The sequence below is a fragment of the Castor canadensis genome, chromosome 12, assembly GCF_047511655.1.
Source record: "Castor canadensis chromosome 12, mCasCan1.hap1v2, whole genome shotgun sequence".
Classification (NCBI taxonomy): domain Eukaryota; kingdom Metazoa; phylum Chordata; class Mammalia; order Rodentia; family Castoridae; genus Castor; species Castor canadensis.
Window position 1 is genome coordinate 80568368 of NC_133397.1, and position 25893 is coordinate 80594260.

Consider the following 25893-nt stretch of genomic DNA (forward strand, 5'->3'; position numbering starts at 1 on the left):
AGGGCTGCATGCTTGCTAGGTAAAAGTTCTACCACTTGAGCCACACCCCCAACCACACACAGCCCTTTTTTAAATTTTGTTTTTGATATATTTTTTTTTTTTTGAGATATTTTGCCTGTCTGGCCTTGAACTGTGACCCTTCATGCCTCTACCTCCTTTAGTAGCTGGTTTTATAGACCTGTACTACTACACATGACTCCCTATTCTTTTCCTTTTGCATATCCCCTAATTAATTTTATTGTACATACTACTCTTTTGATTGGCTTTTGTTTTGCTTGTAATTTTGGCCTCTGTTTATTAGTAAGATTGACCTATAGTTTTCTCTCCACCACCTCTCACTTTTTCTTTTGTGTAAATGTGTTGTCCTTGTCCAGTTGTATAAAAGGGGCAAATTAGTCCTTATAGAATGAGATGGGGAGGGGGTTTCTCATACTCTTAAAAACTAAACAGTGTTTTGATAGAAGTGAAATCATTGGGCCTATTCTTAGACAGTCTTCACATTATTGCACAACCAGAACACAGATCCCTACCATGTGCCACCTTCCCTCTGTAGCAAGTGGTCCTGCTTACCTTTCCAGAGCTGGTTACTGTTAAGAACAGAGTAGAGGTCATTAAGGACCCCCATTTTCCAAAACTAAATTGAAGCACAAGATGAAGATTGAGTTCTGCTTAGTGGTATTAACACCAAATTAGTTTTCATGTGAGTAAAATAGATTGTAGGAGGGTTCAAGTGGTGATCTTTCTCCAACAGGGAAGTGGGTATTATTAGATAAGGCTTCCTGACTTAAAGCTTCCAGTAGTCACCCCAGTGTTCATTACTACCAGACAGTATGATATAGAGGAAAGAGCACTGAATTATGGATCAGGCCATCTGTTTTTAGCCAGCTGTGATCCTGGGCAAATCATCTGACATCTCTGGGCTTTGGTTTGCTCATCTATCTTAGTGAGGAAGTTAGCTTAAGTCAGAAATTGTTGTGGCTCAGAATCTTTTTATCTTTGGGGAAGACAATGTTTAAATGCTGAGAAAACACTTGTTTTTGACCTTTATGAGGCAACTGGAAATTTGAACTCTTATTGGATAGTTGTTGATATTAAGGAATTGTTAACTTTTTTTTGAGACAGGGCTTCACTATGTAACTCAGGCAAGCCTTGAACTCTTGATCCTTCTGCCTCAGGCTACTAAGTACTGGGATTACAGGTATGCACTACCATGCCTAGCATTTGTTACATTTTTATGTGTAGTTGTATTACATTTCACTTTTTAAAAGATGATTCTTTTTTATTTGGGGGTTACTTAATACAATATTTATGGATGGAATTAATTTAAAAGGAAGGATTGTAACCACTAGCTAGACTTCTGTTAGGTCTATGAAAGCACTGTTTAGGTTCTGAACTGATTAGCACTTGCTACATGTTTCCTCGTTTCCTTAATAGGAATGGACCATTGTCTGTCTTGACAACCAAGGGGGAAGGGGAGAACTGTGTTGTGCCCTGTGTCAAGAGTCCTAAGAATGGACTACTTGCTTCCCATCACAAGATGTGTTCTTCCTCTCTGTCCTGGCCACACCATGACCTTGACTGGCTAGGAGTCTGCCTATTTAGTTGCTGCCATGGCAATGGGCCTCAATGCAGCCTTGCAGGAGCCCCCAGCCAAGTGAGCTCACTCTCCAAGGAACTCATAATCAGGACAGTGATCACCAGTGTGCAGCCCTGCCTTAGGACTGTGGGAGCCAGTGGAGGTGGATATTTTGAGGTTTTGATGTTGAAACCCTTCTTTATTCCTTCCCTCCCATGTCCTCCATCTTCCTCCTCTTACTGCATTCCCATAGTTTCCCAAGTGAAATCAAGAAAAGTAGTAGACGACCTGGGGAACAAATGCCAATTGTCTGTTTTGCTTCTTTTTTCCTAAGCTTCAGAGTTCAACCACTATGGCATCCTTCACACACCTGCAAAATGTCCAAGACCAAAAAAATGATATTGTCAGAATAGTCATGGACTCTTCTCTTCAATTCTGTCACCCTTAAGATCACTTGTTTCCTTTTCTCTACATTCCATTTTTGTCCTCATGCATGATAAATAATAATAGCTGACATTTGTGATTGAGCACATGCTATATCTTAGGTGGTCTACATGGATTATCTCACTTAATCCTCACAGTGATCTGGGAAGTAGGTGCTGTCATCTGTCTTACAGGCAAGGAAAAGGAGATTTACAGAGCCTGTGAGCCAGTGAGCTACTTGTCTAGTAGTGGCTAGGCGAGCCTCACTCCAGAGTCCATATTCTGTTCGTGTGGCTGCCAAAGCACATGTTCTTGTGCATCCAGTTTCTTCCAGTTGAGAGTTACATTGCATTTAGTTCTCAGTAGTGGACAGATTGGGTCAGAGGGTCTGGATGTGGTAATCTGGCAAAGCTTTAACCCTTGTTCACTGCCTCTTCTGCCACAGCGCCTGCCTCCAGCACCCTGAAGATTCGGCCATATTTCCTCCTTACCAGGTTGGTGATAGCTGCCTCCAGAGAGCCCTGTGCAGTCCTGCTGAGCTGTCCGAATATCAAAAGACCTGTTTAAATCAGTCATTTTTGCCTCCCTACCAACTGGCTTCAGACACACAAGAAACCATTAGGCCAGGTGATAACAGTTCCAACATGGAGGACACTGTCCTCCAGGATCTGCAAGTCTGGTGTCCAGGATCTCCACCCTCAGCAGAGCTGACCACGTGTGACTCAGAGACACTTCTGTCCCACACTGGTGTGATACTTGGCTCAAGTGTCAGTATGGGACTGCTCACTACGTTTAAATAGCCTGCTGGGAACTTCCACCATTCAGCAGTTTATGATAAAGGCAAAGAACTGAGCCATCATCTTTCAGCCCATTGAAACTCTAGGATGTGGGAAGCAATGATCACCAGGAAGTGGAAGCTGTCCCCTTTCTCTTTTTCACCATGCTTTGTGCAGTTCTTGTCTCCAGAAATCCCGCAGACCCAGAAAGGCTGAAGATGAGGAATGGAGCAGCAAAGAAAGTGACTGGCGGGATGTGCCCATGAACCCTGTAGCATGGTTTAGGCTTGGAGCTGTGGATCTAGCACTTGAGGACCTAGTCATTAGCTGGAAATGAGAGGTGGAATTTGCCAAATGAGAGGAAAACGCCAGTCTCTATTGAGAGTTACTTTGGAATCAGTTCTCAGAAATGGGATGATTGGATCAAAGGGTCTGGATGAGGTAACCTGACAAAGCTTTGACCCTTGTTCACTGCCTCTCCTGCCACAGCGCCTGCCTCCAGCACCCTGAAGATGCAGCTATATGTCCCGTCTCCAGTGCTGGAGGTGAAGCAGGGACAATCAGTTAAGGTGAGATCTTGGCTGTCCCAGGAAGCTTGGGGCATTAGAATGATGAAAGTTATGCATCAGTTTCTATTCCACACTCCTTTTTGTGTTCCTCCTTAGAAGTGGGAAAGTTGTTGGCAGTGACTCTACTGTGCAGAGCTCAAGGTGCCAGCCTGAACCCTGAAGGTCATGGGAGAAGTGGACACTGAGCTTATCTCTTCACAATATTTGTGTGCAAAGATAGTTTGGGGTTTGGCTTTGAAACTGTGTCCCAGAGCAGGCTCCCTTCCCTTCCATACTTAGATCATTTCTAGTCAAGGTAAAAAATAAGGCAACTGAAGTGAGACTGTTTGGTTCAGAGTCCTGACCCACAGTGGAGTCAAGAGGGATCACAGGGTGTTTGAGTCTCTTACAAGGCAGGTCAGGGGGATGCATGTGATAGGAATGGATTGGGTTCTCCACACCCCATGCTGTCCCTCTCTGCCTCCTGCAGAGCTGCTTGGTGATTTATGTAGAATAAGACTGCAGTTTTGCATCAGGTGGTAGGTAACTGCATTCTGAAATTCAGAAGGCATTTAGTGAATTTGAGAAGATATGAAATCTGAAAGAGGCATCCAGGGCTCAAAGGTTTGGTAACTTTACAGGTAGGATCATAACACTAAAGAGCAAAGGATAGTAACATTATGGGGCTCTATGAAACTTTTAGGAAGCGCCCTCTGCGAAGCTTTTCAGGCAGAGGGCCTGAACAACCCTTCATGACTTCAACATTCTAAACAATGTTGAAGGAGCTGCTTCTGAAAGATGCTGCCTCCCAAGTGCTGGGACCAAAGAAGAACTCACACTTTATCCTGCCTTTGTGATAAATCCTGTGTGTGTCCCATGAATAACTTCTGAGGGTGACACTTTGAAGAACTCCAAAACTGGGGAATGGTAGCTTCGATATTCACTTTGGAAGGACTAACAGGAAGTAGTTGGAGTCTGTAAAGTCACATGCTCAGGTCCTATCTCAAATCACAGTTCTTGAAATGTGAAAGGAAGCCTTACCCTAACTATCTCATAGCAGACCTAGAAGCCTAACCTCAGAAGGCAATACTCTTGGTGACATCATAGAAGGATCAAGAAGGCTTTAAATTCTTGATGACAGATGCATGTTTGTGTCCTGTGGAAGACAGAAGGGGGGCAAAGACTTTCTGTCCACTCTTAATCCTCTCACCAGAACAGTCTTGGGATCAATGGGTTGTAGAGCTGAGCTGCTATGATGGTTCTGTTGTATTAGCAAAAACAATTAAAAAAAAAATCAACCTTTGGATTGCTGCAGCTGATTTTCATTTGACTTGGCATGTATATTCTGGGAACCACTGAGTAAAGTGGACAGAGAAAACAAAGCTAACATAAAGTGGTGATGCTGGGGTCAGGCATGGTGGCTCACATCTGTAATCCCAGCTACTTGAGAGGTGGAGGTATGAGGGTCATGGTCTGTGGCCAGACCCTATCTGAAAAACAAATCAAAACCAAAATGGACTTGGATGCATGGCTCAAGTGATAGAGCCTTGCCTAGCAAGCATGAGATCCTGAGTTCAAATCCCGTACAATAAAAGAAATAGTTGTAGCCAGGTGTGCCCAGTGGTTTAAGCCTATAATCCTGGCTACTTGGGAGGCTGAAATCAGGAGGATCATGATTCGAGGCCGGCCCAGGCAAATAGTTTACAAGACCCCCATCTCCAAAATAACCAGAACAGAGCTGGTGGAGTGGCTCAAGTGATAGAGCACCTGCTTAGAAAGCATGAAGCCCTGAGTTCAAACCCCAGTACCGCCAAAATAAAGAATAAAAAGAACAAAATAACCAGACCACAATGGACTGGACCACAATGGCGTAGATAGTTATGATGCCAGTGATTATCTTGCTAACATTAGTTGCTATGAGGTAGATACTGTAATTCCCTTTTTATTGGTGAAGAAATAGGCATAGAGCAGTCATAGCAGGCAGTGGTGGAAAAATGTACTAGAGCCCAGGCAGCCTGACACTTGTTCTACTCTGCACTGTGGTGGGGTTCTGAGATGGAACACCAGAAGTGGAAATTAGCCCACAAGGTGAAAAGATGTTGACTTGGTCTGCATGTAACCTTTTTAAATTAACTTCCTACCTGACTAGTTGTGATTGATGCTGAGCAGGTGGAGCTCTTGATGGGTTCTTGGTCTTAAGAGATCATTATCTCTTTACATATTTTTTATCTCCCATTCCAATAAATAACTTAGACTGAATTTCAGCTTTCAGGTTACTTGTGAACTTGTATCCAAGAGGACCTTCCTTCTAATCCTTAAATTCCTAGTGTGTACCTTGGCATTGTCACCTCTAGTGCAGGTGCTATAGAATTCATCTCATAACCATCCTTAGTAGAGCCTCAGTGTACTATTTCCCTCCCTTTCAGCCCCTAATCTCACTAACTTGGGTGAGTCAGTTGAAGAAAGATGAGGATTAGCTGTTTAAATGCCAGCTAAATCTTTTTTTTTTTTTTTTTTTTTTGGTAGGTACTGGGGTTTGAACTCAGGGCCTTGCGTTAGGTAGGCAATGCTCTACCATTTGAGCCACTCCCCTAGCCCTCATCTCCTTTTTTTAAACATATATAGTCAGGACTGATAGTTGCAAAAAGCAGAAACCCATTCACCACTAAAACAGAAAGAATATTCTCTCAGTAGGCATTCTTACAGATAGATAACTGTTTGCTGTTTGCCTCATGGCTTCCAGTGACTTGTACTTGGCAAGGAATAATTTTGTTCCTGTTGTTAAACGACTCTTCTTCAGTGCAGAGCCCTTTGTGGATGCCAGGTCTCTCAGTTCAGCTTCTAAAGGCAGGGCCTGGTTGGCCTGGGTCCACTTAGGAGCTAGTTGTTCTTATCCTTTCCCACCCCATCCAGTGATAGTGCCCAGAAGATGAAGGATGTGGTTCGTATTACCTTTAAGAAGTAAAGGGATTTAAAAGAAAAAACTATAAATTATTTTTAGACTATTAAGATAGTGTGTGTTTCTAACTTGTAATGATAATATAGAGAGGCCTCATATAGCCTCACCAACTTTCCTCCAGTGCTTTCATCTCAAATAACTATAGTATGGCATCAAAATTAAACAACTGTCCTTGTTACAATGTCAGTGTATCCCTGCAACCACAATCAAGACACAGAACTGTTCTGTCAGCACAGGGATCTTCCTTCTGCTACCCCTTGATGATTACTCTCATCCCATCCCCCATTCATAACCCACAGCAACTACTGATCTCTTCTGCATCTCTATAACTACAATTATATATAAATATATTCCTACAGTACATGACATTTGAGATTTTTTTTTTCCACTATCATTTCCTTGATGTTCATCCAAGTGGTGTGGATAGACAATAATTCACTCCTTTTATTGCTGAGTGGTGTTCATGGTGTGGATAAGCTATAGTTTATATAACTATTCACCTATTGAGGGAACAGCTTGATGGCTTCCAGCTGCTGTGACTAATTATATTCAGGTGTTTGTGTGAATGCTCATTTTCATTTCTTGGAGATAAATGCCAAGTAGTGTGATTATTGGGTCTTATGGTAAGTTTTCAGTTTTTTCTAGAATAGTGCTAACCATTTTACATTCTCCTCAGCAATGTATGAGAGAGCTAGATTGTCTTTATCCTTTCCATCATTCACTATCGTCTCTGATTTTTATTTAGCCTGTTTAATAGATGTGTAATTATTTTAATAATTTGTTGAGGTTTGTTTATGGTCCCCAGAATATGGTAGTCTTATCTTGGTATATGATCTGTGGAGACTTGAAAAGGATGTTTATTCTGTTGTTGTATGAAGTATTCTGTAAATAGTGATAAAATTATATCAGTTGATATTATTGTCAAGTTCTTAGCATACCCTTGTTGACTTTTTTTCAAATTGTTAGAGTGATGTTGAAATTTCCAACCATAATTGTGAAATTGTCTATATCTCATCAAGTCTATCAGTTTTTCATCATGTACTTTGCACTTCTGTCATTTGGTACATACACATCTTCCTTCCTCCCTTCCTCCTTTTCTCCTTTCCTTTTTTTCTTCTTTTTTTTTTATGTTGGGAACCAAGCCCAGGATCTCATGCACACTAAACACTCTACCATTGATTTACACCCAGCCCCTCTTGCTTTCTTTTGATTAATGTTTGTATGGTATATTTTGTTCTTTGCTTTCAACCTACTTTTATCATTATATTGAAAGTGAGTGTCTTATAGACAAACAGCATTTAGCATGTGATTTTTTTCTCTTTCAATCCCTTAATTGGTGTTTTTAGACTGCTTTCATTACTTGTAATTATACATATGTTAAGATGTAGGTCTGTCATTTTGGTTTTTGTTTTCTGTTCTTTATTTCTGTGTTTTGTTTTCCTGCCTTCATGGGTTACTTGAATAATGTTTTAGAGTGCAATTTTTATTTGTTCGTAGTGTTTTTGAGTATCTCCGTATACAGTTTTTGTCAATGATTGCTCTAAAGTATTATACTATATATACCTTACTTTCTAGTTACTGCTTTTTGTGGTGCTGGGCATCAAACCTAGGGCCTTGCACATTCTAAGTCTACACTGTGCCACTGAGCTACACCCTTAGTCTTATGTCTCACTTAACACAGTCTATTTGGTCTGCACATAATCCTTTCCCCTGCTAATATGATTGAGAACCATGTAAAGCAGTGTGATAAATTTTGCTTAAAATATAATTTAGAAAACTCGAGAGAGAATCTATTGTAGTTATCTGTATTTGTACCTTTTCTATTCTTTCTTATCGATGTTCCAAGATTTCTTTTCTTTTTGGCAGAACTGGGGTTTAACTCGGGCTGGCACTTGCTAGGCAGGCACTTTATTTAGTACTTGACCCATGTTACCAGCTCTTTTTGCTTTAGTTACTTTTCTAATAGAGTCTCGCTTTTATGCCCTGAGCAGCCTAGACCATGATCCTCTTTAGGATGACAGGCACAGGTCACCACATACAGCTTTTTTTTCTTTTGTCATACTTGGGTTTGAATCCAGGTTTTTCACTTGGTAGACAGGCGTGTTACCATTATATCCACCACTTGAGCCAGACTCCCAGCTCTACACCTAGCATTTTATTGGTTGAGATGGGGTCTCTACTAACTTAACTGTTTGCCTGGGCTGGCTCTGGACTGCGATCCTCCTGAATCTCCACCTTCCTAGTAACTAGGATTACAGGATGGGCCAAGCCCTAGAGAATTGCCTTCAGTTGTTCCACTAAAGGTCAGCTGGCAACAAATTATTTTAATTTTCCTTTGAGAATATCTTGATTTCCCTTTGTTACTAAACAGTATTTTTTGTTGAATAGAGAATTCGTTTTTTTAATTGTTGTCCTGGGGGTATATTGTGACATTTACCAAAGTTCCTACAGTATATCATAGTTTAATTCACCCCCTTCATCATTCTCCTTTATCCGCCCTCCCAATATTTTTTTTTTTCTTTTTGGTGGTACTGGAGTTTGAACTCAGAGCTTCACACTTCCTAGGCAAGTGCTGTATAGCTTAACTATTCCACCAGCTAGAATTCTTGAGTTACCATTCTTTAAGCATTTAAAAAATATTCTTTGGTTTCTGATGAGGAACTTTCTGTCATTCAGCTTGTTTTTCCTTATGGGTAAGGTATTTCTCCCTCTGCACTATCAATATTTTTCTGTCTTTAGTTTTCACATTTGACTGTTATGTGTCTTGGAATGCATTTCTTTGGGTTTATCCTTTTTAGGGTCCACTAGGCTTCATGAATCCATAGACTTATGCCTTTTTACCAAATTTGGAGAATTTTCAATCCTTTTTTCAGCCCTATCCTTTTTCTGCTCTTCATTAGGACCAAAATGGTATGACTTGGATCTTTAGAGTAGAGAGGCTGAGTCCTCTTTTTTGTTTGTTTGTTTGTTTGATTCTTTCCTGATCCTCATGTTGCTGATGTTCATACTGGGCAGTTTCTGTAGTTTTGTCTTCTGGTTACTGATTATTTCCTCTGTTCTCTTCATTCTGGGTTCTTCATCTAAGTTCCTCTATTTTTCATCTAAGTTACTCTATTTTTCACTTCTAACGTTTCTATTTTGTGTTGGGCTGGGGTGTGGCTCAAGTGGTTGAGCACCTACCCAGCAGGTTGACCAGTCCCTAAGTTCAAACCCCAGCTTTTGTTATTTTGGTGGTACTGGGGTTTGAACTCAAGGCCTCATGCTTGCTAGGCAGGTGCTGTACTGCTTGAGCCACTCCACTAGCCCCTTTGTGTATGTGTGTGTGTGTTAGGTATTTTTGACATAGGGTCTTATGAACTGTTTGCCTGGGCTGGCCTCAAACACTGATCCTCCTGATCTCTGCCTCAGTAGGATTACAGGCAGGAGCCATCAGCACAAAGCTTTGTTTTGTTCTTTATATCTTCTGTTCCTTTTCTGAGAATTTGTTTTATCATTTGTCTCAAGTGTGTTGGTAATTGCTCATTGAAATATTTGTTTGTTTATTGTGCTGAAGATTATATCCAGCGCCTTGTGCATGCTAGGCAAGCATTGTACCACTGAGCTACATCCCCAGCCCATTTTTATGATGGTTGCTTGAAAATCCTTGTCAGACAGTACTTATAGTTGTGTCATCTTGATATTGGCATCTGTTGATTGTTTTCTCATTCAGATTGAGATGTTTTCAGTCCTTGATAGGTTCTGAGTGGTATTGAATGAAATCTGGAAGTTTAGGATATAATCTCTGAAACTCTGCATCCTAATGAAATCTTCTGTTTAATCTGGCACTGTGCTGGCAGGGTAAAGGGGGAGCTGCTTTCTAACTAGCAGGTGTGTGGGAGTCTAGGATCCCTAATTGGCTCTGATTGTCCTAATTGTCTCTGGGATGGGGTGGAAACTCTTCTTTACTCCCAGTGGAGATGAGAATTTGGGCTCCTCAGTGGGTCTCCAGTGATACCAGCCTGGCTGTAATGGGAAGTCATCCTCACATGCCCTCAGCAGGCACTGTGTGGGTTGTGTGGCCTTGTCACTCTGGGCAGTGGTCTTGGCTTTTACTGACAACCTCAGCTGAGACACAGGTGTACTTGTTGCTGCCAAGTGAGGGTGGGTATCCAGGCTAATCACAAGGTCTCTAATGACACAGTGAGGATAAGGGTTGGGGCTCTCATTTATGTCTTTATAAAATTATCCTTGGAATAAAAGTTTGGGGTTTCCCCTTTTCTTCCTTGATACCCCCCCAATAAGTAAACATTTAAACAAATAATCATCTCAAAAAAGAAATGCAGTGCCAGACAGTGTAAATTTTTGAAGTAGAATTTTTGGAAGAAATGGACCAAGAATAAATATATGATGAATATTAGGAGTTAAGGTTAGACATTGTCAATATAAAAGAACAATAAGAAACAATTTAAGCCAGTTGTGGTGGCACACACCTATAATCCCAGCTCTCAGGAGAGTGAGGTATGAGGATGGCCAAGTTTGAGTCATTGTGAGTCCCTGTGTCAAATTTTGTAAAATGATGGGGTTGGAGAACTAAAGCCAGGTGTGATGGTGTCATCCCAGCATTTAGGAGACTGAGGCAGAAGAAACTCGAGTTCAAGGCCAGTGAGGTTTACATAGCTCTAGGCTAACCTGTCCTATGTAGACTGTCTCAACCTTTTCCCAACCAAAAATGCTACTGAAGTGTGGCTCAATAGAGTGCTTGCCTATCCCATGCAAGTCCTGAGTTCGGTCTCCAGCACCATCCAACAACAACAAAAAAGGTAAAGTTGCAACCAAATTAACATTTTAAAAACTAATATTATAACTGAAAGCACTATGCTATTTTGTCTCATAGCAGGCAATACCATGCCTCTGGTAAGTAAAATTATACCATGTTCCTATTCTTCAGAACTTCCCCAGGAGTACAGTTTCTGAAAAGCTACTTTTTTGTTGTTTTTTTGGTGCTGAGGATCAAACTCAGGACGTTATATATTCTAGGCAAATGCTTTACCACTGAGCTATACCCCTAGCCCAATTTCTGAAAAGTTTATGTCAGTAACAGTTTACCAAAATAAAAGTTCCTCTTCTGGACCAGATGTGGTGGTGCATGTCTGTAAGCATCTATGTGGGAAGGCAAGATAGGAAGGTCAGGATCCAGGGCTGGCCCAGGCAAAATTAGCAAGAGACTCTATCTGAAAAGAAAACTAAAAGCCAAAGGAATTGGGGTGTGGGTCAAGTGGTAGAGCACTTGTCTAGCAAGCAAGAGGCCCTGAGTTCAATCACCAGTACTACCAAATAAGTAAATAGTCTCTTCTGATGTGACAAAACTTCATGCAACTCAGTAGTAACACATTTGATAAGCACCTTCTACACACTGAAGGGACAAATGCTAAGTGATTTTCCAGAGGCCTTATATGGGAAATCTCAGTTTTAAGTATAAAAGATCTTTTTAGAATTTGATTTGGGGAGGGTAAAACATCAAAAGCTATTAGGAGGTTTTCACTTGAGAAAGGATTAGCTATCCCATTTAACTAAAGAGACAGTAAAACTATTTTGATTTTATTTTTTGGGGAATTGAACCCAGGGCCTCTTACATGCTAGGCAAGTGCTTAACTACTGAGCTACATCTCCAACCCTTTATTTTTGTTTTGTTTTGTTTTGTTTTGTGGTGTCTTGTTTTGTTTTTGAGAAAGAGTCTTGAAATATAACCCTGACTGGCCTTGAACTCCAGATCCTCCAGTCTCAACTTTCCATCTGCTGGGATTATAGGTGTGCACTATTGCACCTGGCCCTTTTTTTATTTTCTTTTGAGACAGGGGCTGGCTAAGTTGCCCAGACTAGCCTCAAGCTCTTTATCCTCCTGCCTCAGCCTCCTAAGTAACTGAAATTATAGGTATGTACTACTGTGTCTGGCTGAAAACAATTTTAAAGTAAACATAGGAGGCAACATGACTATAAAGAACCTTAGGTCTTTCATATCCCAGGCAAATGTCATTTTAACATAGAAAAGGCCATATTCTAGTTTTGTATCTGTGTAATTTAATACTAAAGTTCCCTTTAAAAATCTTGTAAAATAAAAAAAAGAAAAAGAAACTTGTAAAAAAACAAAATCCATCAAACTCTAGCCAGCTTTGAGCACATAAATAAAATTCCTTCTACAAAACTACAATTTTCTGTGTCCATACACATTCTTTGTAGTATAACTTCTTGTAGAAGCAAAAATGAACATGTTTGCTATATGTAACCATATAGCATATTTGTATTTAGAGCAATATATGTATTTAGATTAAATTTGGTCTGTAATCCTAGCTACTTGGGAGGCTGAGATCAGAAGGATACAGGTTCCAGGTCAACTTAAGTAAATAAATTCATGAGACTCCATCTCCAAAATAACTAGGACAAAATGGACTGGAGGTGTGACTCAAGTGGTAGAGTACCTGCTTTGCAAGCATGAAGCCCTGAGTTCAAAAAAAAAAAACTGGCCTGAGGCTTTCTCCACATGGGGGCCCTGGTACTTAAGCCCAATTTCATATGTAAACTAACTGAGAACCACAAGTGAGAGTGCTCTTGTTGAAGAAGAGCTGGGCTTCATTCCTAGCCTCTAAGCTTCAGTCACTGGCAGGCAACCAGCTTATTAAAATAAGGCAAAACCCCTTTATAACCAGCTGTGCCATCTCAGCCTCGATTCTGTTTGCTGCCCATTATTATTGGCTGACTGCATTTCAGGCTGGCACTCTTAGACTGTTCTGATTCTGAGAGCTGCCTGATTCTGGAGTCATTCTTAATTCTTAGCTCAGTTGAACTCTGTTAAATTGGACTTGACTAAGGTTTTCCTTGAAGTCTTTGGTAACATAAAGAGGCAAAAATACGTACACTCAAAACTGTGCTTGTGCTTTGTATGGGCAAAGCCTTGAGTTCAAACTCCAGTACTAACTTAAAAAAAAATAATAAAGCTGTGCCTAAGTTTCTCGAGTATCTTCTGCTCCCCTAGCCATTAAAAAAAAAAAAAAAAAAAGCCAGGTGTTGGTGGCACACGCCTTGTATCCTAGCTATTCAGGAGGCCGAGATCAAGAGGATTGCCGTTCAAAGCCAGCCCAGGCGAATAGTTCACCAAACCCTATCTCGGAAATACCCTTCACAAAAATAGGACTGGTAGAGTGGCTCAAGGTGAAGGCCCTGAGTTCAAGCCTCAGTACTGGAAAACAAAGGAAAACATATGCTTGTGATTGTTTCAGTATTTTGTCTTACTTAGAACTGATTTGAGAATTGAGTGAATAACCATTAATTCAAAAATTTTGATTTGTTTTGGTTCTGGGAATTGAACCCAGTGCCTAAACGTACGCTCAACCACTGAGCTACACCAACCCCCCTTACCACCCCACCACCCCCCACCATCAGCCCAGAGTTTTAAGGATCCTGGAAATATCTTCAGTGTGAAATACGGCAAAACATAATTACTGTTTTTAAATTAGCGTAAATTAATTGTACTAAGGGGTTTCATTGTGATGTTTCCATGCATGCATATAATGTACTTTAATCAAATTCACTCCTATATTACTCTCCTAGCTCCCCTTCTCCCCATTTTTAAATAATTTTTATGGGTTTCAGCGTGCTATTTTCATGCATATATAGTATACTTTGATCATATTCAACCTCCATCCCCCACTCCTTTTCCCTCTCTCCCTTCCCCATAATTACTGTTGAAATAAAGTTTGTTAGAGTAATGATTCAGTTTGGTTAAGCAAACTTAAATTTTTCATAACCTTAAACACTGAGTAGAAATGACAGTAGGTTGTCCAATCAGTAAAATTGTGTAAGCTTTGGAAACACATACCCAAGCAGAATAAAATAGGACATAGCTATTTTTATTTATTAAATTATTTTTAATTAATTTAATTAACTAATTAATTTTATTACTCTCATTTGCAAAAGATTTCTATAAATTATGCGGTGTTGAACTCTTAAAAGATTGTTAGTTTGTATAAAATGTCTTTCACATTCAAAGTATTTGAGATTCAATTTCCTTAATTTGAAGGAATTTTAGAAATACTGAATTTGTATAAACTCTTATTTCTGATATAAATCTCAATCAGAATGGAGCTCCTTTCAGAGATTTCCAGTTAACCTAATTTGATAGAACCATGCCAAGGTAGGGAAATAGTACACACCCAGACAAGTAAGCATGCGAACAGCTTGTGGTTTCAGTTGTAAAATTTCAGCATGAAAACAAACACCGGGAAACAAAACTCAGTTTTAAAACAGTATCAGTGAGCTCTTCTCTCCTGGAACGTAGAGATTCCTAACTGATGAGTGCAAAATAGACAAACTGGAGAGAGTAGCAAGCTACATGTACTGTTGTCTTCCCCTACGGGATCTGACCTTTGTAAACCACTAAATCCATAAGGTTGCCTGCTCTTACAGTCGCTCTCTTGCCCTGGTGATTGGTGACATCTCGGTCACATGTCTGAGTTTGGGAATGTGATTTTTTTTTTTTCTGGCTTATCCCTTGGGAAGATAGTACTCATAATGTAGGAGAGGACCAAAGTGGAGGGACCCAGGGTGCTGAGTAACCATCAGTGACAGACTTCTTGAGCATTGGTAGCGACCTTCCTTCCCCTGCCCATCAAGGGAAGCTGCTCTGCCAGGGAGGATGTTGCTCAGCTGTCCCTTTCCCTCCTCCCTCCCTTTTTCCTTCTCTTTTCTTGAACTCCAAATTCTACTGTGTCATTTTTGACTTTTATTTGCTGTCTGTGTAAGCACAGGTTTGACAAATCCCAGCAATGGGTCAAAGAAGTCTATAAGGGTCCTGTGTGCCCTAGACATCGTTTGCATACATGTGAGGAAGACCAGTCAGGTCTGCTTCTTGGTCCCAGTTCATGAATGTAGATGGACTCAGCTATATTTTCTGAAAAATCTGGCCTGTGTGATCCAAATTCTTCACTGCCTGGCAAGCCTTCCTCCCCTTGTTACAAATCAGAGAAACTTGTCTTTATTTATTTTACTTATTTATTTTTGCGGCACTGGGGCTTGAACTCAGGGCTTCACTCTTGCTACGCAGGTTTTCTTACCACTTGAGTTAGAGTCTTGGGAATTATTTGCGTGGGTTGTCTTCAAACCACAATCCTCCTGATCTCTACCTCCTCAGTAGCTAGGATTGCAGGCATGAGCCACTGGTGCCTCGCTAAGCTTGTCTTACTGTCTGGACAGTGTCCTTCCTATTACTGTGAGCTGGGAGCCCAGAGTGCCTTGGCTCCTTGACTTTAAAGGTATTCCCTGGCAAAAGAGATAAAGGAGAGGTTCTGCCCTTGGAAGATCAACATCCTTGTTTTGGCCACAGGGGGTTGTTATGTGGGCCTCTCAGTCAGCCCAGCTCAATGCAAGGCCCAGTGAATCCTCATGGTCATCACTGTCTTGGCAGAGGACAAAGCTCATCCTGTCTCCAAAGATGTGCCTTTGCTGCCTGGGTCCGTGGTGGGACCCCTGAACATTCACCATCAGGTACGCCCAGATGACTGATGGTGTCTGAGTGGCAAGTAGCTGAAACTGCACCTGTCTGGCCTATACCCAAAAAGGGATGCATGGTGGGGAGGACTCTGGGAGTTCCCTCAGACTATAGGGAAGATCTGAAATGCTCCAGGACATGAAGGATCTCTCTGGAGCAGTCATGACCAGATTGAGCATCATTAATCCAGTTAGATGGTGCTGTGCTATAGCAGTCGGGCATTATAGTACTGGATCATCCTGGTGATGGCCATGGACTGGCTGTTGCTACCACAAGCATGCCAGCTGTCAAAAGTATTTAGTCACTATGACTGAGGCTCAGGCATGAGCCTCTGTGTGAGGAGAGAGCACAGCAAAGAATTTGCAATGAGGTTGATGCAAATCTACACAAAACCAGACTTGTTACTGGTTCAGACTTCTGCACTTGGAATATGCCAGGGCTCACTCTCACCATCCGGGGAGCCACATACAGGAGACACTGTGTAGGGTAGGGGCCTGGGTCCACCATGTCTGTGATGGGTACTATGGCATAGGCCAGCCATGCAGTCCCAAGTCTCAAGTTGCTTGGAAGGCTGCCCTCAGACGCCCTTCTCCCTGCAAAGGGGAAAGACCCCATGTGCTGCCTCATGGACAAGCATGAGCGGCAGCAGCTTCTCTTTCTCTTGCTCACAGCAGCTGTGGAGGCCTGTCCTGGCACTCTGTGTAGAGATCACAGTGCCCAAAAGCAAGGAAAGGAATTGAAGCAGGGGGTTTGGAAAAGAGTGATAGTCAAATATTTAGTAACTTATAAATAATGTAAAGGTAAAGTATACATTTTATTCTCTAAATAAAACAAGTATATTCTAGAACTACTTACTAAGTAACGTAAGTTACCAGTCAGATCATTTATCCAATCACTCCAATGGGTGAGAAAGGAAAAAAAGTCACTCTAGTAATTTCCAAATCACTTGTTGGTATGGCTTTTGTTGACCTGGCTGCCAACAAGGGACATGGTTGTCCCTGAGTCAGTAAACCCTTTCTGAGGCAGCCTTCATGGGGGGAATTGACCCAAGCTCTTCCAAGGACTGCTTCATTAAGTTGCTCCTTTTGTGAGCTAATATCAGAAGTCACACACCATCACTTTGACTTTATTTTTTTAGATGAGTCACTAATTCCAACTAACACTCAAGAGGAGAGGAATTAATTCATGAAGGGAGTACATGAATTTGTGGTCTTATTTTAAACCACCACAGTGTGCCCTCTGGCCAATTATTTACATTCCTCTCCATATTAGTGTTCTGTTGCTGCTATTATAAATCGCCACAAACTCAGAGGCTTAAAACAACACAGATTTGTCAGGTATGATGGTATACCATGTATTCCAGCCCTTGGGAGGTTGAGGCAGCAGAATGAGTTTGAGGCCAGCCTGGACTACATGTCAAAAAAAAAAAAAAAGACAACTTTATTATATTTCTGGAAGTCAGAAGCCCAAGATGGGTTTCACAGAACTAGAATCTAGGAATCCTCAGGGCTGTGTTTCTTTTAGAGGTCTCAGGAAGGATTTTTTCTTAACTTTTCCAGCTTCCAAAGGCTGCCCACATTCCTTTGTTTGTGGCCTCTTCCTCTGTCTTCAAAGCAAGCAATGTCAGGCCAAGTCCTTAGAGTGCCACCTCTCTGGTTCCCCCTCATCTGCCTCCCTTTTCCTCTTTCCAGGAGCCTTGTTTTACTCTGGGTCCACCTACCTGATCCAGGATAAGGTTATCTCTTCATCTCAAGGTCAGCGGGTTAACAACCACTACTTCACCTTGACCACTTACTCCCTCTTGACATGTCACCTAATACATCCACAGGTTCTGGGATTAAGACGTGGACCTTTCTGAGAGGTCATTATTCTGCCTCTCACACTCCAACATACAGAATATGCTTACCCTTTTTGAAGAGTCCCCAAAGACTCAACCCTTAACAGCTTCAGTTTGAGATCTAGATGTTCTCATTTAAATCAAATGTCACCAGACATGGATGAGGCCCCTTGAGAGTAATTCCTCAAATACAGTTTCTCTGTATCTGAAGACTTGGAAACTAAAAGGAAACATTAGCTGCCCCCCACACACACCCAACCTGTGTTGGGACAGGCATAGGACAACTGCAGTAGACCTTCCTGTGCAAAGGGGGAAACAGGAAGCACATGAGAGTCACTGGGTCACAACTGGGCAGATGTGCAAAGGTCCTGGATGGGGATCCACTCTGCCTGTCTGGGAATGCATCTCCAGTGGGTGAAGGGAAAAGCAAAGGCTGTCCCAGGAGTACTTCCAGTGATTTCCCCATAGATCTTGTCTCTCTCAGATCTACTCATTCAGTTCTCACTCAGATCATATCTCACTCAGATATGGGCAGCCATGTCATGCCATAGACAGGGGGTAGACTGGATTTCCAATATCAAGGTGCTGACCAGTGGGCTTCTGGTGAGGCCTTTCTTCTAGCTTACAGAGAGGTGCCTTCACATTCTGTTCTCTCATGACTTTTCCCTAGCATGCTGGGGTACAGGGGGAGAAAGAGAGACAGACAAAAAGAGGCTCATACCAGCTGTGCCCTTTGATCCCCATGGGAAGATCTGGCTTGTACTTCCCAAGGCTTGGTCACCCCTTCATCCTTCAAGTCTGTGAAGCATCACCTCTTTCCACACATTCCTTTTATTTCTACCTTAAATTTCTCAGATGGGTCCTGTTTTTTGTTGTTGTAGCCATTTTGATTTTGCTTAAGGCTCGTATCATGGCATCACTATTGCCAGCTTTGCCTAAATTTCTGCACAAACACATTCAGGTAAGCAGATTCAGTGGTTGGCTCTTGAGCCAGCCAAGGGGCCTTACCCACACTGTTGGGTACCACCCTTTCTCTCTCCAGAATATAGTCTCTATTTTGTTCCTTTGATTCTTCTCATTCACAAAGTCAGTTGGCAGAAGCTTCTAATCTGCCATCTTATCCCAGAAGTTAACTATCATTTTTCATATGGGCTCTTAGTAGTATTCTTTATTTGGTGGTTTTTGTTTTGTTTTGGTGCTGGGGATTGAACCCTGGGCCTTACCCATGCTAAGCACATACTCTACCACTGAGCTATACTCCCAGTCCAAAGTAGTAATTCTTTGAATGCAAGCAACAGGAACAATCTGAAAGCCAACCACTGAATCTGCTTACCTGAATGTGTTTGTGCAGAAATTTAGACAAAGCTGGCAATAGTAATGCCATGATACGAGCCTTAAGCACAATCAAAATGGCTATAACAACAAAAAACAGAACCCATCAGAGTTAGGACAAAGGAAAGATTCCAGGGAATCCTAACAGACTAGGCCCAGCCAGCCCACCTTGGAAAACCAGTCAAGTAAACAAGTGGCAGTAAAGACAAGAAGTGAGCTTTATTAACGGTGTGATCACACCAAGAAGAATAGAGTTCTAGTGACCCAAGATCAGTCTTTAAGTGCTAATAGCAGTCTCAGTGTTATATATGGAAGCGAAATGAAGGCAAGGGATTGGGGTTTCCATAGGAGCAGTCGAGGTCATCTTGGTCTGACCATGGTCTGGTAGATCATTACCTCCATTCATTATCAGGATCAGCATGCTGAGCTATGTGGGTTGCTTAGGGAACCCCCTAAATTTTGCTCCTTTCTCTTAAGATGTTCACCAACCAGGCTTATTGTTTCTGGGATCCAATGTAACTGTAAGGGAGAAAGACTCAGGAAAGCTCAGAAGGGTGGGGGAGAGGTGGGAAAACCAAGATGGACTCAGAAACAAAATGGAATTAATTCAGTGACTGGGCTCTCCATCAATGTGTGTGTGTGTGTACACCAAGTTCTCACTATGCAGCCTAGGCTGGTCTCTTAATTCCTGGGCTCAAGCAATCCTCTTGCCTCAGCCTCCCAAATGCTGGGTTTATAGGTAGTTGCTACCACATTTGGCTCCTTTTAAAACTTTGTTCTTGGGGCTGCAATTGTAGCTCAGTGGTAGAGCACTTGCTTAGCATGAACCCTGGGTTCCATCCCCAGCACTGCAAAAAAAAAAAAAAAAAAAGCTAAGACTCTTTATTCTTTCTTATTGACAATTTAAACCAGAGAGAGGCAAAAGACTTCATCTGTGGCCAGATCCTCCTCAAAGTTCCCTCTGGCTTCTTCAATCATTGTTCTCCACTCATAGTCCCTGCATTCTGGCATCATGGTTAAACTGTGTGCTTTGCACTAGGTTCAGGTCCTGGCTCTGGTCTCTGCTTAGACCTTGGGCAGCTCACTTAATCTCCCTTAGCCTCATCCTATGGAACCCAGGAATGAGACAGGGGTTATGAGAAAAAAAGTAACTCCTGGGACCCACATAACACCAAGACTAGAACAAAGTTGGTACCTAATAAACACGAGTGGCCAGTATTATTGTCCTGCCTGCCTGAGTTTTCTTGTCTCCTGAAAGATGATGCTTGACAGTGATGTTCTCGGGCAGACATTTTACCCTTTGAAAATACCACTGCATTTGTTTCCTAGGGTTACTGTAACAAACCACCTTGATTTGGGAGGTCTAAACCAATGGCTACTTACTCCTGAACAGTTCTAGAGACTAGATGACCAAATCAGGTCACACTTCTGTCCACTGGGGAGTCCTTCCTTGCTGCCTCCTTGCTTCCAGTGGTTTCCTGGCAATCTTTGATGTTCCTTAGCTTATAGCTACATCACTTCAGTCCTGTCTTTATATGACCATCTTCTTACAAGGACACAGTCACATAGGATTAGGGGCCCCCCTAATCCAGCATGACTTCACTCTAATTAATTACACCTACAATGACCCTATTTCTGAATAAAGCCATATTTGGAGGCGTTAGGGGTTAGGACTTTGACATCTCTTTTTTGGAAGGTCACAGTTCTACCTAAGCCAACCATTTTTGGCTGATGGCTGCTTCTGAGCAAAGGTATCATTGTAAGTTTCCACCACTCATCCAGTCCTGTCAGCCAACAACCTGACAAGGTCCCAAATTGTTCTGTGACTAGAAATAAGGATTTAGAGAAAAGCCTCAAAGAAGGTAACAGAAAGCTTCCTCCTTCCTCAGTGGCTGTGAGTGACTGCAGCTCAAATTCAGGGTGTGCAGCCACCTGGAGTTGCAGGCAGCTGGAGGTATAGACTCTGAATGGACCTGCATCAGGAACTGGATGCACAGGTGGGGTTGAGAAGCACCTTCCAGAAGCAGTTATGAGTTGTGTCTTTGTTGTGCCTTTCTGTTTCCTAGAAACTTTAATAAAATCTTGCTAACTGCCCCTGTCTCATCTCCATTGTGTGCAGGGGAAGAGAAGGAGGGGGTGTGGCCCATAGTTTTGCAGGAAGAGTCCTGGGTGAGTTTTCCCTCCTCTAAAGCCAGGTGGGGAACTGGCCAGGTCACTACTGGAAAGATCTCCCTAGGCCACCAGCAATCTAAGCCTCTCTGGTTCTTTGTGTGCCAGAGACCTTGGAACCACTCAGAGCACCATCAAGTGTTTGAATGAGAACCACTCAGAGCAGCTGGGGACAGTCCAGTGTTTGAATGTTGGCCAGTGAGCACACGTACCCAAATAATTTGGTGAGTCTAGGACCTCTGTCATATAAGGGGCTAGATATAATCTGGGGTTGGTGGTAAAAAGGGACCACAGATTGCCCTCAATAGTTTGGGTGGGGCAGGAATGCAGACAATAGGACCACAGTGGAAGGATGTACAAACACTAGGTGCTTTGAGAGTACATGAGATGGGAAACTAAACCAGGAAGGCTTCCTGGAGGAAGAGACTCCTGGGTGAGGCTGGAGGAAACATGCAAGAAGTAGAATATTTTTCAGGTGGAAGGCTGTGTTTCCAGAACTAAGTGAGGCCTGGCCTGCCAGCAGTTGGAGGGATGCCTCAGTGCCTAGCCCAGGCAGAGACTGCAGGACAGGGGAACCATAGGGAGAGGGGAGCCAGAAGCCTGAGGAAAGAAGCAGAGCCTATGAAAAATCTTCAAGACTGAGACATATTTGGGTTTGAACTTAAGGGCAATGTTGCGTTGTATGCAGGTTTATGCAGGAAACTGAACTGAGCAGAGCGGGACTTTGAAATGATTTTTTAAATTTATCATTTAAAAGTTATCTCCATACTTCAGGCCCACACCCCACATCAGAACACTCAGTTACTCTACAAATGACACTGGAAGTTCCACTTCCATAGATTAGTGTGGATCACAGTTACGGCTTGCCCTCCCTCCCTCCCTCTCTCTCTTCCCCCTTCCACTTCCTTTTCTTTTCTCTTCTTTTGAATGGCTCACCTGGACTTCTCTCCCCCAAGATGCTGCCTCCCTGATTACTATCTAGACATCAAGTTCTACAGCTCATGAGCAAGGGATGTCCAACCCAGGCTTCTAGGATGGGCTCCCAGCCCAAGCCTGGCTTCCTGGCAGCCCTTGATCATGTGGGAGGAAACCCAGGCACTGAATCTGCGGCTGAGACGTGGCAGTTAAGTCAAGAACCTTCATTAGACAGCCCGTCATCATGCACTGGTTAGATCACGGCATACAGACAGAGATGGTGCCTATGTGACAGGAGAACCTCCACTCCGCTTCCTCGGGCCGTAGCAGACATTACTAATCAATTGTGCCACACTGCGTCAACGTGCAGCTGCAGACGACTATGATCAGTTAGTCAGAGTTGGTACGCGGGGAAAACTGACTTGCCATTCTTGACCCAGACACAGCCAGGATCCAAAGGTCAGGGTAACTGTGACTCAGAAGCCAAGCCAGAAGGGCAGCGGTTAGAACTCATGCAGGAATTTCAAAAGCGGTAAGGTAAAGGGCAGGGTAGGGAGTGGTCAGGCTGGCTGAGCTGAACCGTGGGCAGGGAAGGAGGTGATGACTCACATTAATCAGAACTTTAGTTTACAAAGCACTTTCACTAAATACCCACAACTCTGAGGTTAAATGATTCACTTCCATATTAAAGATGAGACCAGAGAAGGTGGGTGCACCTGGAGTCACCCAGTGTTCTGGTCTACCTGGCAGACACACTTCCTCTGAGCTAATGGGTACCCGGGAGCACAGGGAGGCACAGGAGGCAAGGTCAGCTTCTTTCTAAAAGTTCATCCTGGAACTGAAACTCATGAGAGGGAAAGTGGGTGGAGCCAGTGGCCTGATGCTGAGTGGGGCTGGGACCAGGAGGGGGGAACTCATTTGCTGATTTTTTGGGGGGGTTGGATATTGGAGTTTGAACTCAGTACCTTGCACTTGCTAGTCAAGTGCTTGACTACTTGAGCTATATCCCCAGCTCTTTTGCTTTTTCATTTGTTTTTCAGATAGGGTCTTGAACTTTTGCCTAGGCTGGCATCAGGTTGTGATCCTCTTAGTTCTGCCTCCCAAGTAGCCAGGATTACAGGCATGCACAATCACATTCAGCACACTGCTGATTTTTCAGGCAGGTAGATACTCCTGACTTTGTTTAGTTCAGGCTGCAGCATGGTGTCATGGAATACAGATCAAGAAGAGATGACCATGGTCTTCTGTGGGCCAGAGGAGCTGGTTCCAGGTCACCCATGGCAGTGCCCCAGAACCCTGCCACAGCCTGGTGCTCAGGTCTCCCTGCTTTCTGTGAGCTGCTCGGGCTCTTTCCTCCCAGGGTTGGCCTCTGTTTCTGTTGCTTGAAAGTAAAGGGCCTGAGAACTGTCACTGATGGAGTGAACTATGTGGAAGTGGGTCTCAAGGTCCGTGTCTGACTTCAAGCCAAGAACCCCTTAGGTGGACAAGAGCCTCTAGGAAGGCGTATGGGTGGGAAGCAGTCACTCTTTCAAGATCCCTTGCCCGGGAGCCCTGTCTCTCTACTGTCCCAGCACCCAGCTCCTCTCCTCCCCATGGGTGCTCCACAGACAGGGCTGGGGAAGGGTGGAAAGGCCCTTGCTGGGGCAGGTGATACTGGCTTTCCAGAAGTAGCTGGGGTCCCTGAGGAGCTGGGAAGGCAGGGCTGCCCTAGCAACATGGGGAGGTGTTCAGCAGTCCCTTGCCCTTTGCCATTCTTTAGACTGGCATCGCACTCTGGGACAGCATACAAACCACCTTGAGTATTGTACAGATGTGCAGACACAGCCCAGGACAGAAGCCACTCAGACCTCTGAGGAAGGGAAAATGGGAGCCTGTCCACCTGTCTGCCCCTGCCTGCCCTGCTGACCCAGTGATTTCCCAGTGGCTGCTCTGTCCTCCAGTCTGGAAAGCCTTCAGAGTGTTGAACAGTGCAATTCTCAACATTCTTGGAGTCATTTGGTTAGGAAACTGGCCTTGGCCCATCTTATGACTATGAAGAACAGCAGCTGCCACCTAGCGTCTAGGCAGTGTCAGGACTCCGTCTTGAATGGCTGGGCCCACAGCTAGTGTAGGGCCGGCCTCTTCAGGGTTAGGACAATAGGGGCTGTGGTGAACAGATGGGTTGCCCTGTCCATGGGACAACAACCACTACTTGGCTTCAGAAAAATGGCCCCATGTCGTCAGAAATTCTGATTAATCAAGAAAAACCCAATATCCATTTTTTCTGTGAAATTCAATATTTAAGTGTGTGTCAATTATATATATATATATATTTTTTTTTTTTTTTTAATAAGGGCTGGAACACAGATCAGTGGTAGAGCATTCGCCTAGCATGCATGAAGCCCTAGGTTCCATCTCCAGCATCACAAAGAAATAAGTGTGGAGGCCAGGACATTCCTCTACCTTCCGCTCATGTTGAGTAAAATCCCAACTGCCTCACTGGCCCAGAAGGGTCCAGAGCCACAGTCTGAGTCACCTCTCAGTCCCTCTGTCCCAACCTTCCAAATCTCCTAGTTTCTGGGACCCACTTGGCCTGCTGCCACCTCAGGGACTCAACACAACCTATTCCCTCTGCCACCTCCTCGGCTGTGCTCAATGTTCTCTTCTAGGGAGGTCCTCTCTAACCCCCTTTAAAATGTTGGCAGTGTCCAGCAACCGTGGCTCACTGCTGTAATCCTAGCTACTCAGGAGGCAGAGATCAGGAGGATTGTGTTTTGAACCCAGCCGGGGCAAATAGTTCGAGAGACCTATCTCAAAAATACCCAACCAAAAAGGACTGGCGGAGTGGCTCAAGCAAACGAGCACCTGCATAGCAAGCATGAGGACCTGAGTTCAAGCCCCAGTACTGCCAAAAAAAAAAAAACAACAAAAGTTAAAATGGCGAACATGCATTAACACTCCTAAGGCAAACAACAGCACACCGGTTCCAGTCCTAGTTTTCTCCTGAGCAAACATCTCTAAAGTTTTATTCACTTACTGTCTCCCTGAAGCCCGCACCTTTTAGTGCTCTGCTCACAGTGTACCCATCAAGTTACCCATTAAGATACATGGTGTACACCTAACAAGGTACCAGCCCTTTTCCCAGGTGACAGCTTAAGTATGACAGGGTGAGTCAGGTATTCACCACGGCTGGGAGGGCGGACAGTCGGCACCCTTGCAGAGTGGCCTCCACTCCCTGCCATCAGCAGCAGCTCAAATGCCACCAGCATTTTGAAAGGGGTCCTAAAAGTGGAATGGAATAAATAAATCTATGCTGGAACATAGGCGTTGCCAGCCCTGCTGGTCTGTGGGTCCCCAGGACCTAGCAACCGAATGAACTTGGAAAGCAAGACGCCCACGTCGGGAGCGCGCCAGGACGCACCTGGGTGAGGGAACGCTCCTGGTCTTGCTATTTGGAGTTACCTCCCCTCGCTGTTTCCTCTTTTTTTTTTTGCAGTACTGGAGTTTGAACTCAGGGCCTCAAGCTTGCTAGGCAAGCTCTCTACCACTTGAGCTATGCCCCAGCCGTTTCCTCATTTGTAAGTAGGGATAGTGCCTTCCCGCGGGGCTCGTGAGGAGCGAATGAGAATAGCGCGGGGATGGCACATCCGGAGCTAAGCGCCCCGAGGTTTTCCGGCAAGTCTGACCCGCACACCCAGCGCTAGTGTCTTTTACGCCTCTGCAGGGGCCGCAGCGTCGAGCCCAGGAATCCATCCATCCATCCACTGGCTCAGGACTTAAGCCCAGAAAAGTGTATTCTCCAGAACTGCCTCCAGAGGGCACCACCGTCACAGCGCTGAGCAACCCACGCCCAAGTCCT

At 43.6% G+C, this 25893-nt stretch overlaps 1 protein-coding gene and 2 non-coding genes across 10 annotated transcripts in view; 2 read left to right on the top strand and 1 right to left on the bottom strand.

Moving 5' to 3' along the window:
* The window catches only part of Kansl3 (KAT8 regulatory NSL complex subunit 3), a 57218-nt gene extending 32973 nt beyond the window's left edge, over positions 1 to 24245 (top strand). For 6 of the 8 annotated variants that reach the window (XM_074050215.1, XM_020158646.2, XM_020158647.2 and 3 more), the window contains one exon: positions 2445 to 24245. In XM_074050215.1, coding sequence (XP_073906316.1) covers positions 2445 to 2465 — 21 coding nt within the window. In that variant the 3' untranslated portion in view covers positions 2466 to 24245. Of the gene's footprint in view, positions 1 to 1122; positions 1199 to 2444 lie in introns of all 8 variants that reach the window. The other 2 variants (XR_012439808.1, XR_002212052.2) reach the window with 2 other exon arrangements.
* Positions 18513 to 18624, bottom strand: LOC141415309 (small nucleolar RNA SNORA33). Its single transcript, XR_012440286.1, has one exon. It is a non-coding gene; the product is annotated as a small nucleolar RNA SNORA33 (small nucleolar RNA).
* On the top strand, positions 18949 to 19060 carry LOC141415308 (small nucleolar RNA SNORA33). The gene has a single exon (XR_012440285.1). It is a non-coding gene; the product is annotated as a small nucleolar RNA SNORA33 (small nucleolar RNA).
* Positions 24246 to 25893: the final 1648 nt, after the last annotated feature.